Source organism: Diadema antillarum, unplaced genomic scaffold, assembly GCF_040938485.1.
Source record: "Diadema antillarum isolate AM-2024a unplaced genomic scaffold, OU_Dant_1.0 seq00001497_RagTag, whole genome shotgun sequence".
Classification (NCBI taxonomy): Eukaryota; Metazoa; Echinodermata; class Echinoidea; order Diadematoida; family Diadematidae; genus Diadema; species Diadema antillarum.
Genome location: NW_027272234.1, coordinates 232,371 through 250,035, shown reverse-complemented (window position 1 = coordinate 250,035; position 17,665 = coordinate 232,371). Strand labels below are relative to the sequence as shown.

Here is a 17,665-nt window from a genome sequence, read left to right as displayed (position 1 = left end):
TGCGAAGGTGATTGCAACCCTTGATACAGCATGTCAAGAGTTTACCTTATTCTCCGTTCAAGGTGTCAAAAAATATCAAGGGCTCAAACGGAATGAGTCTTTTGATGGACTATGTATATAACATGATTTTCTTGTTCTGTCGATACTGACACAGATAGCATTCAAATGAGAATTTTACACATAATTACTAGGGCGTGTCGAGATCATGATTGACGTTATGAGTGATGGTATGGACCCTCAGAACCACGCCCTCAACCTACCATTAACTTTGAGTGATGATCCAGATGGACCGTGGTATAATGAAAGAGTTGAGGAGTGCATATTACCATCATTTACTCCGACTATAAGGCTTAGACGGCTGGAGTGTGAGACAATGTTCTTCTGTTTGTGTAACACGGGCATGGAAATGGTTAGCCCAACCGCAAACAACACCAATAGTAATATGAGATGTTAGTTGTAGAAGGGTTAAAATCACCTATAGTGACGATACTGACCTATAGGCCCTATCTCTACACGTCATGTCTGCTCAAGCAGTGTGGCAAAGGCGTAGTGCAAAGTCCTCTTTACAATCAGGAGCAAAGATAAGCGAAGACTATTTCTGCTGGCGGCGGACAAAGGGGCGGGGTGAAGTGTTATTATGGATTCCTTCCACTTCTTGATAAAGGCGAATTATGATAACAACCGTTCATAATATACACCCAAACACAAATATGATACATATCTGTACGTACACACTCATTGTCTTTAATCAAGATTCAGTTTATCTTATAGCTTACTCATTATGAGATCTCCCTCTCTCTCTCTCTCTCTCTCCCTCTCTCTCTCTCTCTCTTTCTCTCTCTCTCTCTCTCTCTTTCTCATAGAACGGGTTCTTTAACCATCGTCCCACATTTTGATTTAAGTCTAGGTATCTCCTGACAGCTCCCAGCAAGCCAATTTCGACTAATCACTGGGATCATCGACAGCGATTTCACACAGGCCTATCATTATGTTCAGGCGCAGAGTAACAAAACTCTTCAGGACAGGGGCGAACTTGTCAAGAATGGCACTAACTAATCAAAGATTAGTTAGTGCTGTGTAGATCTCCTTTATTGCTTTCAACACCTTTCACGCATCTAGTACGTTATACGATGGAACTGGCTCCATGATTACACTCATACATGTATAACAGAGGTTCAATACAACTCCATGATTACGCCTATATATTAACAAAGGTTCCTCTGGGAACCAGAAATTTTGCTCGAGATTTTCCCAAACAGAGCGACATTCCATGTGAATTGGATTTTAAGTATCAAAACGCATGTCATACAATCAGGTAAACTAAGCAACTCGTAATCATAATTATATACCGGTATATTATAGGGACAAAATATCCATTCTGATGCTGCATGAATTCTTGTGCTTCCCGGTCTAGTCATGTCAATTAGCAAATGCTTTAGAGAGCACTGTAAAAGCTAATTTCGCTTTAAGTAGTAGTTACACAATTTTCATGCTTCCAATGAACTGAAAAACTCAAACTCTTCAGGTTATTTAAATTGTATCAAGTTTTCCTAACTGAAAAAGCACAAATCAAAATGTTGAGTTAATAAAACGTATTTCTTATGAATTAATTCTACTAATGTAGAATCTATATGATTAGCTTTATAACATTGAAATAAGTGATAGTAACTCATGTATGATATTAGAGTTAAAAAGTTCCGCAAGTGTAGTAATACTCATCCTTTATAGTAGCAGCAACTGCAAGTAAATCTTATGTGTGTCTCCGTTACTTAATTATATCTCATTCGATTTCCTAGTGAGAATCTGTATACGGAGTTAGTTTGAAGTAAGTTAAAATAGTAACTTTTATGAATTTCATATGAGTTTGATCGACTGGTCATTGCCCATATTTAGTCTATCCCCCCCCCCCCCCCCTGTGAATGTCTCTGTGAATTATCGATGTGACAGGGTGATTATGCAACTGGGCTTCAGAACTCGACCTTAACCTGCTATTTGACAGACGTCAACCTGCCACTTTCTACTCCAGTCGATGGGACTCCTCAACCAACCCAGACCTTGCATGGTGGCAAAGTGATTCCTCTGAGGCCCCTGAAAGACTAGTGCTGGACAGCTTTCCTCACAGCCACCATAGACCTATCATTATCAGAGGCACACCCCTAGTGACTCCAACCATGACACGCCCAGCAAAAAGATGGAACTTCCGCAAGGCAAACTGGAACATCTATAAGGAAGAGACAGATAACCTAGCAGCCAATCTTCCTTGCCCATGGACCACGGACATCAACAAGGCATATAGTGCCTTCCTCCAGGCAGTCAGTGCTTCATCAAAAGCAACCATCCCACGAGGCTGTCGGAAAGAGTACATCCCTGGATGGGACGAGGAGTGTGAACGGCTCCACAAGACTCTCCAAAACTCCCCAAATGCTGAACATGCCGCAGAGGTGGCAGCCCAGCTGAAGTCCCACCTTGACGATACGCGGAAGGCACGCTGGCGGGAAGCCTGTGAGAGCATCGACTTTACGCACTCAAGCCGGAAAGCTTGGCAACTAATCAACAGACTCACTGGGAGGACAACCAAGAAAAAGGCCTGCCCCGTCACGCCAGATGCAATAGCACGTACTCTCATCAACAACGGAAGATACCCTTTCCCTGACAAGGACTTCTCCCGCGATGTCAACAACAAACTGAAAGAAATGAGAAACAGTCCATCTGCTGATCGTGGTCTCACAGCAGCCTTCACCATCTCCGAAATGAAACAAGGACTAGGCACTCTCAAGCATGGGAAAGCCCCTGGCCCTGACAACATCCACCCAGAACAACTGTTACACATTGGCCCTCGCCTTAATGACTGGCTCAGACACTTCATGTCACGATGCCTCTCTGATGCCAAAGTCCCCCTGCTGTGGAAGAAGGCCACTGTTGTAGCCATTCTAAAGCCGAACAAACCCAGAAATGACCCTAAGAGCTACCGCCCCATCTCACTTCTGTCGGTGCCCCTGAAACTGTTCGAACGACTCATTCTAAACAGGATAGAGCCTATCCTTGAGCATTTCCTACCAGATGAACAAGCAGGCTTCAGGAAAGGGCGTAGCACTGAAGACCAAGTGCTTGCAGCAACCAACCAAATCGAAGCTGCCTTCGAGGACAGGAAGAAATGTGGAGCTGTATTCATTGACCTCTCATCTGCCTACGACACAGTCTGGCACCGAGGACTTACCCTCAAGCTCCATCAAGCACTACAAGACAGACAGATGGTCCAAGCCATCACAAACATCATTTCAGACCGCTGCTTCAAAGCAATCATTGACGGCGCATCCAGCAGAACAAGGACCCTCAAGAACGGCGTCCCCCAAGGCTCGGTTCTTGCACCGGCACTCTTCAACCTGTACACAGCAGATATCCCCCACATCAGCAGCTCTAAATACGCCTACGCTGATGACCTGGCTATTCTCTCCACATCAAACTCCTTTGAAGAAGCTGAACACACCCTCACCCAAGATATGCAGACTCTGCAGACCTACTACCACCAATGGCGGCTAAAACTTAATGCACAAAAGACCATCTCTTCTGTGTTCCACCTGAACAACAAGGAAGCAGACCGCCAACTCCATGTCAAACTTCAAGGAACCGATCTTCCATTCTGTGCTACTCCAACTTACCTCGGAGTGAAACTCGACCGCTCATACCACTCACCTTCCGTCACCATGCACTGAATGTAGCTGGGAAAGCATCTGCCAGAGTGTGCCTTCTACGCAGACTATGCGGCCATGACTGGGGAGCCGATTTTACCACCCTCCGCTCCACCGCCCTCGCCCTTGTCTACGCTCCAGCGGAATACTGTGTCTCTGCCTGGGGGCGTAGCTGCCATACCAAGAGAGTGGACACCCAACTCAACTCTGCTCTTCGCACCATCACAGGCTGCCCGAAACCAACCCCCACCCACCAGCTCCCTGTGCTAGCAGGCATTCCACCCCATCACCTCAGAAGAGAAGCCGCTACAAGACAGGCAGCACTGAAAGCTGACACGGAACAACACCATCCCCTCCACACCAAGATGCACGCTGCCCTCCCTAGACAGCGCCTCAAAAGCAGGAAGCCTTTTATCAGGACTGCACAAGCCCTCTCCTCAGAGAACAGGAACCTCAGTCGGAAGGCCTGGCTCAAAAACAAATGGAAGGAGCAACAGCCTGCAGGCAGACTCACTAACATGCTGCCACTTACATCTCATCCCTCTGGCTGCGACCTCCCACGAAAGGACTGGTGTCGCCTTAATCGATTCCGCACTGGAGTCGGGCGCTTCCAAGCATGCCTGCACCAGTGGAAACTGTCAGAGACAGACAGATGCGACTGCGGGGAAATACAGACAGCAGATCACCTGGTAGAGGACTGCACCATCCATCGCCTGGCGGGAGGATGGACTGCCCTCCGTAGCCTCACCCCTTCTGCCAGGTCCTGGCTGAGGGACGCAGTCTTCACTGCATAAGACTCAAGATGACAGATCAGACAGACAGATCACAAGCAAGAAGAAGAAGGTGATTATTATTATTATTATTATTATTATCATTATTATTACATTATAATTATTATTATTATTATAACCACCCCTAAGATGGAGAGAGGGAACTAAAAATTAAAAAAAAAGACAGGAAAAAAGAAGATCATTTTTTCAACTCATTATTCATCAGTTGGGAAACTGATATGACATAAACTTTTGGTTCTGTACCCCCTTTATAGACCTAAATATCTTCGAGAGCAGGGACCATAGAGGACCCCCCCCCCCCCCCCCCCCATTCAATGTCAATTCTTGGATAGTAATTCTTGGATCGGCCGACACAGGTGAGATATAATGAGCACCGATCTATATATGAAAAGAATCTGGGTATTGTTCGAGATTTTAACGAAGACGGCCATCACCGTGTAACCACTCACAAACATGATTCTGCATGCCTGTCTGGGGGGGGGGGGGGCACTCAGTTTCGGCCTATTACTTGTAGTAGGCCTATAAGCCTGTGTGCCATTTAAGACCCCCATTTTTACACCCATTATCAGTTTGTTTTCTTTTTACTTATTTCATTTTATCAAAAGTTACAGATGGCCCCCCTGGATCTATCAATGCTGTTACATTAATCACTGCGATTGATTGACCTTATGCTAATTATGGTATAAAAGTGTTCAATGACAATTTCCAATAAGAAAACAAAGGAAAAATAAAAAAAAAGAAATTGATTTGAAATTACAAAAACATTTATACACATAAGAAAAATGGCTTTTGGAAGTCCTTAAGTGTCTGATGTACAGTTGTTAAATAAATATGTCAAAATGGACTTACAAATAATAAAGAAATAGACTCTGAATGCTCTTAATTAGGCTAAAATAAAATGCTGAGCCTAATTTGCACAAATAATTGATTAAGTGATCAATTAAAGTTAGATATTGATAATTAAACAAAACATTGAGACATATCAGACATAATCTTGTAGATTACGATGTGGTTGTCACACAGGTCAAATTTCACTGCGATCGTGAGACTAATGGTCGATATCTTGTGGGGCGGGGGCGAAATTTAATCCCAAAACGCAGGTTTTAGCATTTATAGCCAAATAAGCCCAACCCGTTAAGGATAAGCAAACTAATTAATTCTTATATAACAATTCATTCGTTTTGGAACTCATTGACAATGTGTTTGATCTCATACAAATTCCAAGTACGACCCAAAATATTATACAGGTTCATTCATGTAATAAATGTATTTAGTATATACAAGGAGGTCCAGTACCTCCTTGGCATAAAATGTAAATGTGTGTATGTGTGAACTTAATTGTGTGTGTGTGAGAGTGTGTGTGTGTGCGTGTGTGGGTGAGTGCAAACACCCATTAGAACTAATATATCCATGGAGACAACTGACTTCTTCCAATGCAGTTAATACCTCATCTACCCAACTGGAAAATGTGATACATGTTGATTAAAGGGGACCTCCGGACGATTTTCAGACTTTTACATTTGAACAACTATAAATTAGTTAAACTGAGTACAGAGTTTCAGAATTTATAGTGATTGGGATGAGGAGTGAGAATGTTTTCAAAATCTATAACGAATTGAAATGAACAAGGATGATGACATGGCAGCCTCACCATAAGAATGCATGAGTTGGGGCTCAAGGAAGCAGAACAAAAGAAGAAGGCATGCATAGATTCTTCACAGGTGAAATTGTTGAGCAAGTGGTATTGTAATGGAATTCCACTGCTGCATTTCTGAAATATGTGAGGCTCTGATGTCATCAACACTGTTCAGTGTAATTTGTTTAAGATTTTCAGTTAATTTGTTTCTCTGCTCAAGAACCACAATAAATTCCACGAATATATACATGGAGCTGTCGATTTATGTACTACATAATGTGAAATTATGAAAATCGTCTCGAATGCCCCTTTAAGTTGCACAATCCTTGTTTTGACTTGGTTTCTGTATCGATCATGAATATTCATGAGAGAGCATCTAACATGCAAAAAAGTAGAGGAAATAGATAAAAGACATAAAAACCCAAAGTATATAGTCTTTGTTTAAACTTTGAAGTGTGCTAGAAATTGTATCTTTTGTGATCAACTATTTTAACTTGTTTTATGACGATGCATATTCATATTTTAATATAATATTAATATTAATCTAATATTATGTAGAAGCTGTCGTTAGCAACCATGCCTTAAAACTTTTCAGATATCAGCCCATATATAAAGAACTAATACCATAGCCATGTATCTACGAATAGGAAGCGTACTCTAGGTATACAGATATATAGAGTAGGATGTAACCCTTGAATATTAGGTTAGAAATAATAATATGTGATTCGCGGTCAGGTTTGAAGATAAAAACATACTAAGTAATGGTGTGATAACACAACCATTAATATTTTTTTTAATTGTATTCAATATAGTAATATTATTACTGTCAAATAATGGTGTGCTCCATGTAGATTCTACTTAATTTACATTCTTGCAATTTACAAACAGACTAGACCATCTTGTACATGATACGTAAGAAAATTAATAAAAATTACTATGAAAATCGATGCTCCAGCTGATTCTACTTAATTCATCCTTGTAAAATTAACAAACAAGCTTTAAGTAGATGTTAATTTCTGGAAATATTTAAGTAGATTTTACCTATATAAAACTAGTAAAATATAACCCATTAGGTTTCTTTATCAGAACTTAATTTTGGAAAAAGTTATATTTACTCAAAAAAATTGATGCAATCTGTTGAAGAAATCAAATTAAGTAAAATCAACATTTTTTTTTAGCAGTGAGCGTACAAGATGGCAAGGCATAATTATACAACGAGTATTCTCTTATACGCGAAACGGCCATCTATCAATATTTGACATAAGTTTGAATCTCCTCACACCTGCCCTGAAAGCGGTGTTCCACGGTTAACCCTGTAATTACCATAATCAACCCTCCTATATACATTGCCTTGGTTATTTTAAATGCTTGGTGACGAGAGGATTAAAGTCCACTCATAGTGTCGGATAAACGTCATTGCGTAACACACTGTCTGACTTTGCATGCGATTAATTGTCCTATTTTTCATCTCCTAAGTAGTTAAGCGATTTCTTTATCGAACGTAATCCGATTGTCCGTGCTCCAAAACAGTGAACAGCAAATACAGAGGGGTGATTTCAAATGCCCTTGAGGAATACACAATAAGGAACTATATCATAGATACGTGAATGATGAAATGTATGAGCGTGCACATAGCAAACGTTCACGCACAATTTTTGTGTAGAATATTTTTTCGGATTTTTTTTTTCTTCAATAACCAGTGTATTTAAACACGCAACGCCCATGTATAGGTTGTCACCTGGTATAAGTAGGAGACATCAAGCACGGATAAATTACATAACAACCTCGTCACATTATCATAGAAATACCACAAAAATGATATCTGAATTGACAGCAGTTATACACTATGTCGAACGTTGTATCACCACCAAGATTGCTGACATGAAAATAATAAAGCTTTGTTGTATTCGATTCCTAAACATATATTTCTCTCATATTCTGCTTTCTTTCTCCCTCTTTCCTATAGCTCTTACTGTCGCACTCTCTCTCTAGCTCCAATGCACCATTTCGATTTTCGCAGCCCACCTTCTACTCCATCACCTGCCCCTCCCTTCCCCTTCTTTCTCCCTCTATCCCCCCCCCCCCCCCTTCCCCTCCTTGCCCTTCAAAGAGACCTCCGGATGATTTTCAGACTTTCACATAAATTATGAACAATTAGATAAATTGGTTACACAGGGTGCAGAATTTCTGAATTTGTAGTGATTGGGATGAGGAATAGGAGTGTTTTCAAAATTTATAACGAATCACAATGAACAAGGATGATGACATGGCAGCCTCACAACAAGAATGCATGAGTGGGGGCTCAAGGAAGCCGAACAGAAGAAGAAGGCATGTGTAAATTCTGCACAGGTGAACTTGTTATTCATGTTGTAATGGAATTACATTGCTACATTTCTGAAATATGTGAGGCTCCTATGTCATCATCTTTGTTCAGTGTAATTTGTTTCGGGATTTTCAGAGTATATACATGTACTGTATTAACTTTTCTGCTCAAGGACCACAATAAATTCCACATATCTATACATGAAGCTGCTGATTTATGTACTACAGGATGTGAAATTATGAAAATCGTCTGGAATGCCCCTCGTATCCCTTCTCTTTCCCCCTCTTCTTATTTGCTGTCTTCATTTTAATTTATTTAAAGGGATTGTATAATATTGGTGGAGATTAGAATTGGGTTTTCAACTTTTTGCGAGATACCAAGAAACCACTCATGAAATAGTACAGAGCATACCATTTTAAGAGGAATTCAAAGTTCATTTAGATGAAAATTGGTTTTGGAATCGCTGAGACATCCAAAAACAAAGTAAAAGAAAGAGATCCTAATAAAAGGTGATCCCACCTTTTATTAGGAATGCCCTTTTTTGGGATTTCTCAGCCATTTTAATACCGATTCCCGTCAAATAAACGTTGAATCCCTCTTAGAATTATACGCTCTTTCATATTTCATGAGAGGTCTCTCATTATCTCACAAAAAATAAGAAACCTGAAGTTAGGTCTCAACCAAAACTGTACTATCTCTTTAACACTATATATAGCTCTTTCCCAGGCTGCATTTTATTTTCCCCACTAAAAAGAAAATAAATCGTGAAATCTACATAGTGTATTTTGTTATGAAGCGAAAATAGATTTTTTTTTTCATAGTGTGAGCACTGTCTTCATGTTCCAGGACGGCTTTTCACGAACATCATAAACCTTTAATGGTATACATAACAGTAATATCTGTGTGGGCGTATGTATACTCAGAATATATCATGCTCATTAGCAACAGGATACGGTGACTCGCCTCCCCTGTATTAAGAGAAAGATTTTTACATTATTTCTTTGCAAGATCGTGGCCATACAGTATGATGTGCAACGGCATATGATACATGAGTGCAATATCAACAGACACGTTTCCATGTCATCGTTGATAAAATGTAGGACAAAATTACGTTGGGAAATTACGGCTGTTTGCATTTAAATATGTGTGCATTTGTAATGTGTGTGAGTTTTGTGTTGTCGGCCTATGTGCATGTGCGCCTTCTGTATAAATAAAAAGTGTAACGACAGTTGAATGATCGGCGAGAATTCAAAACGTACTCTCTAAAAAAAATCGAGTGAAAATTTTCACTCTAAAAAGAGTGAATACAAAAAAGAGTGAATTTTGAGTGAAAATGCTCATTTTCACTCATTTTGGAGTGACGTCAGGGATCACTCCAAAATCTTCGAGTGATCCCTGACGTCACTCCAAAATGAGTGAAAATGAGTATTTTCACTCAAAATTCACTCCAATTTCACTCGAAATTCACTCTTTTTTGTATTCACTCTTTTTAGAGTGAAAATTTTCACTCGATTTTTTTTAGAGAGGTATATCTGTGTGTGAGTACATGCGCCCTAATGTAATTACTATCGGTTAACATGCACCCGGGCATAAATGTCCTGTAGAGTTTGTGTAATAATCACACCACCAAAACACAAACAACCCTCGCCTTATTTCAAAGGTCGGACTAACGGTCTGAAACTCGGCAACTGTGCCAAGGTTGGACTGCAGTATAGCTATCCGTATCCACAGTCAAACACTCCACAGATAAGATAATTGCGTCTTTAAGGATTCTGTGTATTTGCTTTACCATTCGAAGTAACAAATTGGTAATATTATATTATTGTCTTCTTGAACACTTGCTTTGATTGCTTCAGTGTATAAAGTATTATGGAATTAACGTTTTGATGGTGTCAGCTCAAAATAAGGGCAACTGCAACTCAAAGTCAAAGCAGTTCAGAACGATATCATTGCAATGTCATTGTGTGAAGTTTGGGTTTCCTCTTTCTGAAGAGAAATTATGTGAAGTTTGAGTACAGGTCAGAAGGAGATTTACGAGGCAATGACATTACTATCTCATCGAATTTGCATAATTATGCGGTTTAACCAATTACACTGTTACTTGGGAAAAAGTAAAAATTACAATAACCTTCTTTATACTCCATTTTTTCTTGCACTCAATAGAACTATAAAATACACAATAAAAGTTTGAAAGACAAAATAGTGTTTTATTCAGATATACTCATTTAGCCCTAACTTACCGGGGGGGGGGGGGGGCATAATGCCCCCCCCCCCCTCGACAAATTCCGCGACCATTCCGCCGCGCAAAATTTTTTGACCACGCCGCTCGCTGACTTTTTATTTTCAAGTCTCGCGCAACTTTTGAGACCAAATTTGTCGCGCCCGAGCACACCGCTCCGAAGCCACGCCCCTTCAAAAAATTTTTGTCAACCCCAAAATTGCTCAAAAACATGATTTTGTGTACAAAGTCAATACAAATTGTGTTTTTTCGATTAATTTATATAAATATTCATATTTTTAATTTTAATGGCTGAAATAAATTCATTTTAGTGTGATTATGCTTCTAAAGATGTGTATGACAAATTCTGCTGAAAAACAACAAAAACAAAAGTTCGAAAAAACAAAGAAATACATAAAAAATGATAAAACAATAAAAAACATAAGAAATTAATTTTGATACTGATTTTTTTAACGCATAAATGTTCAGAATGTCACTAGGAATATATACATCAAAAATCAGAATTCCATAAGCTTTTATAAGCCAATTACAGACGAAAATGAGGCTTTTTGCATATATTTGCATAATTAATTAATTCAAAATAGAAAATGCAAATTTTTTGAAAATTTAACTAAACAGGCTTGTAGATTACATCCGGCTTTATGTTCATGCAAAATTTTGCGGCGATCGCGCGATCAACGGCCGAGATCTGAAGGGGGAGCATAATGGCCCCTCCCCCAGGAATTCAAGCTAGCTAAATAGCCCAGGTAAGTTAGGGTTAATAACGACATGCACAAAAATACATCAAAACAAGACAACTATGTTTATTAAACAGTTAGTATCGAAGAAAGGGTAAAGTACAAATCAGGGTCACATATAAATAAAACAAGCTTTTATCACTGAGAATACGTGTACTATCGGAGAAAGCCGTAAACCGATTCCTTTAATAGGAATATATTTTTATAAGGCATATTGCTTGTTTGAAGTAACTTTTGGCATAAGCCGAACTTGAAGAAGGAGAAACGCTACAGTTTGAATTTACACACACTTATCAACCACAGGATTAAGTTATGATGTGATCTGTATGCGTCCACATTGACTGGTGATTATTATGATAAGCATGAAATTAGGGGCTTAGGCTTATACTGTACAGGTATTTCTTTTCTTCAGGCGTTTGCATTCTTGCAAACAGGTCTAGCAGGGTAAATTATAGAAGGTGAAGAAAGTTTACAAAGTTAATACTCTCATTGCCATTTAAACTAATTAGTTAAATGCTTGTGTATGCAGCTAACGTAGCGTTCTGGTTAGAAGTAGAGAGTTTGTGCGTGGAAAAAAAAATGACTTCATAAAAGATTGACGTGAATTATCAATGTTTCAACTTTCAAGTACAGTCGAAGTATGTATACGAGTCACGTCATCAAAACTTATCTCATGGTGGTAAAAGAGTAAGTAGCAGAGCAAACAGCAGACTGATTAAGTCCCGGTCACGTATAGAAAGTATGCCAGTCACTTATTAGTGGATTATTCCATGATAGGTACTAGTATCACGTTCGCTAAAAGAGATTCAAATAAAATACAAACTCTGAAAACAAAAGACATCCAAAGTCATCGTGTTGATAATCTCTCTCCTTGACTGTACTGATATCGTGTTTTGTTCGGGTTTTTTAACTGTAGAGATAACCCACATTGTTTGGATAGGTAATTATCATGGCCCTTGATGATAAAGACACAAGGGTCGACAAAAGAATGGAGGGGGACAGTTTCTTTGCCAATATATATATATATATATATTTTTAATGTTGAATTCTTGTAAAGTGTGCTTGGGACGTTAGGTTATACACGAGTGATGTGCATTTATAGTCAGGAACAGGGACATGGTGTTTGGTTGCCTGCTGTCTGATATACGCTTCCTTCCAACAACTAAACGTTGAGAGAAAAAGATGATGATGATGATGACGATGATGACGATGATGATGATGATGCAGATGATGATGATGATGATGAACAGCACTAAAATAGGACGCCATTTTTCTGTAAAGAACATTCAAAGGCACCCGCCTCCAGCAGTATATGTCAGTATGTCACATAACATTCACAAAGTTGCTGGAAAAGACAGCTCTTGTAGTTTAGATTTGAAGGTATCAAGGTTGTTACAATTCCGAAGTTGGATTGGCAGAGAATTCCATAGACATGATGGAGGAACTGAAGAGAAGAATAATTATATCCCGAATGTTTTAGGAGGGCAGTTTGGGCACTTGAAGAGTCAGTCCTGCTCATGGTAGTCCTGGTCGCCGCTGAGGCATACACTGATTAGTGCAAATAGGAGACAAGCTAAAAAGGGCCTTGTAAGCAGCAAGATTCTTAGAATTATAATGCAAGAATTAAAGAGAGGTTAACCTCGAAGCCAAACAACATATAACTGTAGTCTTGCTCTGTAATCCAATAACAATCTTACAATTAGGGCTAAATTGTCTGATCTAAGATGCCCGATTCAATAGGGGGTGTTGCAATAAAGTTGCAATCAATATTGCAAATCCCCTAAATCAAGCGCAAGTCTTGCATATTGATCGCAACTCGGCTTTCTTACAGCATACGCCCCATAGGCGAAACGTCTACAGTAAATAAACAGTGCTTTAACACCCCCCCCCCCCCGTTGTCTTGTGGTAAATGCCGCTTTTTTTTCTAACGCTTTGTGTTCGATACAAATCATTTAATGCTAAAATTAATCTTCAAGTCTGCATAATGACATGTGTTATCCTTCCACACGGTGCGAGTGAATTAAGTCTGAAATATAATAATATTGCCTATAACTGTTAGAGAGTGCAGGAAAATGTAATCTTTAACACAATGGGTTTGGGTGATCAGGAAGGTGTCGATACCAGTATTGACTAGGAACCGAGGTACTCCTAAAAGGGTAATCCCTAACTGGTACTGTAATGCCATAGAAGGTACTTCGTTTCACAAAGTTTGTTCGTTTGCCTATTTGTTTGTTTGATTTTGTTCTTGTGTTTGTTTTTGTTTCTTTTGGGTTATTTGTCTGCTTGCTTACTTTGTTTGCTTTTTTGGCTGTTGCTCTTGTTTTAGTGTTTGTGTATTGTTTTTTTTTTTTGGTGTTTCTGTTGTTTGTTTGTTGGTTTGTTTGTATTTTTTTTACAATCGACTTAAATCACATTAACTACAATTCTACCGCTAACATTGCCCTTTGAACCACCAATGATCCACTATGCATACGCACAGATAGATACACAAGCTACTATTCTGATCTCTTGAGCAACCTATATTGCCAGCAAGAAATATAACAAAACATTTCACAATAAACATATACATCAACTAGCCCCTTGTCAGATTCTGAAATCCCCATAGATTTAGTAGAAAGAAAAATCAGATTCCAGTTTATCAATAATAGTTGAATTCACCTTGATCTCTACGAGTTAGACAGAAGAATCGTTGTATAGTGAAACATTGCAGCTGATGGATGTGAGCGCAATGTAGGCCTATAGGCCTAAGGGGGATATTGGTTCTTTGTTTGTTTGTTTGCTTGTTTGTTTGTTTGCCTTCAAAAACAAAGTACAATTCTTGTCGTATGTCGGAACTCATCTCACATCAAACATAAATTAGGCTATGACCCAGTTGAATATACTTTGTAAATATTTTTCCTCTCTCTCTCTGTCTATCTTTGATGGTAATTCGGCAGTTGTAATGGAAAAAACAAGTAAATGGAGAAAATGGAGTTTGACCCCAATATCAACGCACCTACAACACACCGGATGTATTAACCTTTCACAGACAGTCACTTCCGGTTGTTGACTGAGATAAACCAGCTATTTGCCACCTGACAAAAATAAGTGAGCCGAGTAACTCGTACATTGACTACACCATTGAGCACATTTAGATATCGTCATTGGTTCTTTTCTTCACAAAGAAGACCAAGTTATAGCTCGTCACTATGGTTGCTCAGCTGTTACACGTGGTTTTCGCGCTTTTCGTTACAGCTAGCTACCAGCTGGTCGTAACACACGGATGCGACTGCAGCTCTTATCCCGACGTTTCGGCCGAGGCAACCGTCTTTGAGAGCCCGAGTTTGCCGTCGGACGCGTGTTGCGTGGCCTCTGTTGGGAATGGCTATCTGGCTACCGTGGTTTTTAGTGACACTATCCACTTGAACAGAGTGTATAACGGGAGGTATGGCTCAAGTCACCGGGCCGATATTCCTTCCCCAGCACATATCCGGGTGGACACTAACTCCATTAACATCAGCAATGAAACTTATTCCTTGGATGTGTTGAACGGAACGTTTCATCGCCGATCAAGTACAGAAGTGGTTCACATACATCATAAGGTGTACGCTCACCAGGTTTTGACCCGCCTTCTTATCAACGAAATAACACTGACGAGGAAACCCGGAACTGCGGGTCAAATATCGGTAGACTTAGCCCTTAAGTTCAACCCAGAGAGTGAAGATGTGAACATCACGGTGGTACCTCCCAAGAGCGAAGATGCTTGGTTTGCATTCGGAAATACCACAACCTCAGAGACGCCAACCAGTGCAGTATCGACAGTTTACATGTACTGGACGGAGATCCCAAAGGTACTTACTCTTGCGTCCAAAGAAGACACACACACTTGGTGTTTCATCACTTCCGTTTCGACTAGTAAAGCCGACGCCCTCGATTCGTACGTTGTTGGCGAAGCTCTGGGGCGGAGACTCTCTTTGTTCAGAAGTCATGCTGAGGCTTGGAGAGACAAGTGGGAAGAGGGTCACATCGACGTGACTGGAAACCTCTACCTTGCGAAAGCGATCTACGGAAGCCTGTATTACATCATGAGCTTCTTGCCTCCTCTCACCCAAAAGCAGACCGCTCCCTTTCGCTTCTACGGCATCAATCCCGGAGGACTTGCGCATGGCGGACTTTCCCCAGCTGGTTACAAAGGACACATATTCTGGGACCAGGAGACCTGGATGTATCCAACAATTCTGATGCTCCATCCACAATTGGCGCTAGAGATACTGAAAACAAGAACCAGCCAGCTAGACGCAGCGAAGGAGAACGCCCAAAAGAATGGGTACAAAGGAGCTCAGTTCCCTTGGGAGATGGCCTTCACAGGGATGGAAGTGTGTCCGGCGACACCTTATCCCACGCATGAACTTCACATCACTGGAGACATAGCTTTTGCCGTTCAGCAGTACCTCTCGGCAACCAATGATACGGACTTTCTTCTCAAAGAAAGGGGCTTTGAAATGATCATCGAAATTGCAGAGTTCTGGGCGAGCAAAGCGAAGTTCGACCAAAGCCGGAAGATGTATACAATCAATGACGTCATGCCCCCAGATGAATATCATCAGAGTGTTAATAACTCAGTGTACACTAACGTCATAGCACAGATCAGTCTCCGATTACCAGCGTATGCTGCCTCGATGATCAATAAAACTGTCCCTGACAACTGGACGCAAATTGCGGAGCAGTTGTACATTCCGTACGACAAAAATCGGGAGTACCATCCGGAGTATGAGGGATACACTCTCGGAACTGAAGTTAAGCAGGCAGACGCCATCCTTTTGGGATTTCCCCTCATGCACAACATGTCCACAGCGGCTCGACGCAATGACCTCATGTTCTACGAAGCTTACAACGGCGTCAACGTGACCGACCCAAACGGCCCGGCGATGACATGGGGTATGTTCGCCGTCGGGTGGCTGGAGCTCGGGAACCAATCCAAGGCTGGGGAGCTCTTCGAAAAGAGCTACGCTAACATCCAACAACCGTTCAAGATTTGGACGGAAACAGCTCAGGGTGAAGGCGCGATCAATTTCGTCACCGGCATGGGAGGTTTCTTACAGGCAGTCATGTACGGGTATGGTGGGATGCGACTGCGGGAGACTGGTCTGTATATGAATATCACAATCCCTCCAGAATCTCAGAGTATTACTTTTACAGGGATCGAATACTTCGGCAATTCTCTGAGCATCTCAGCGACGGAAAACAAAGTAGAAGTAGTGTTGACCGATAACAGTGGAGCGTACAGACGAGGAGTAGAGTTAGAGGTTCTACAAGGCACGGATGTGCATTCACTAGTGATTGATATTCCCATCATTCTTTCGAGAGAAGCATTTATGATTCGAGCGTCACCACAGACATCTTCAAATAAGGTCACAAACAGTACTCACCGCTAATTTCCATGACAACTATCCAAGGCATGTTGCATGCATTGATTCTTTCTACCTTATCTGCGTTGACATCCCAAAGACAGTATTCTACAAATATACATGTATGTGCATATTTTTAAAGTCGAAATGTACATTACAGTCATTGCATGGAGCGTAATGGACAAACAAATTAAATAGGCCCCTTGCTTCCTTTTTCAAACAGTAACAGTTACTATGTAATCGCATGTCATCAAGAGATTATCTAGTTAACATTCCCAAAGACAAAAGCTCTCCCCGTAACATTTCAGGACTTTAATATTCTCCTGTACGATGAAAGGTCAGGAGTAAATTTTCTGAAAAGGGTCTGTCAAATAACTTGATATACGTACAGAGAAGAAAATGTTTCAGAAGATAGATGAAGCAAGATGAAAGGTGATTGGAATGTGCATTCTTTTCAGGTTCCATCATGTAGCTTCAGTCAAATATTACCATCACTTGAAGTGTGGAATGAAAATGCAAACATTGCTCTATAAAGTGTGGGTAAGTGCTGCATCATAATCGAAGTGGCATATACAGTAGGACTCGTGATCTCTGCATTACGAGTACACATAAAACATGTACGACATTCGGGAAATGCAGTAACAGGTCTTATCAGAATGGTCTACTATTTGTTACAATTCCTAAGTTTCATGAACTGCTGCTTTTTGTTGTAGTATTTTAATTCACTTTTTGGTTTGTTTCTGTCTTATCAGGTGTCTTTGGGTTGACAGTAATATTGATGACTTTTCAACATTTTGCGGTGTTTTTTTTTTCCTTCTTCTTTGAGTGTTTAAATGTAAGCAATACAAATGCATCACACATGA

The 17,665-nt window shown here is 40.4% G+C and overlaps 1 protein-coding gene across 1 annotated transcript; it reads left to right on the top strand.

The window, feature by feature from the left end:
- The first annotated feature begins 14,603 nt into the window (after positions 1-14,603).
- Positions 14,604-16,829, top strand: LOC139710078 (protein-glucosylgalactosylhydroxylysine glucosidase-like). The gene has a single exon (XM_071622023.1). It carries the CDS (start codon positions 14,604-14,606, stop codon positions 16,827-16,829), a length of 2,226 nt encoding a protein of 741 aa, XP_071478124.1.
- The last annotated feature ends 836 nt before the right edge of the window (positions 16,830-17,665 follow it).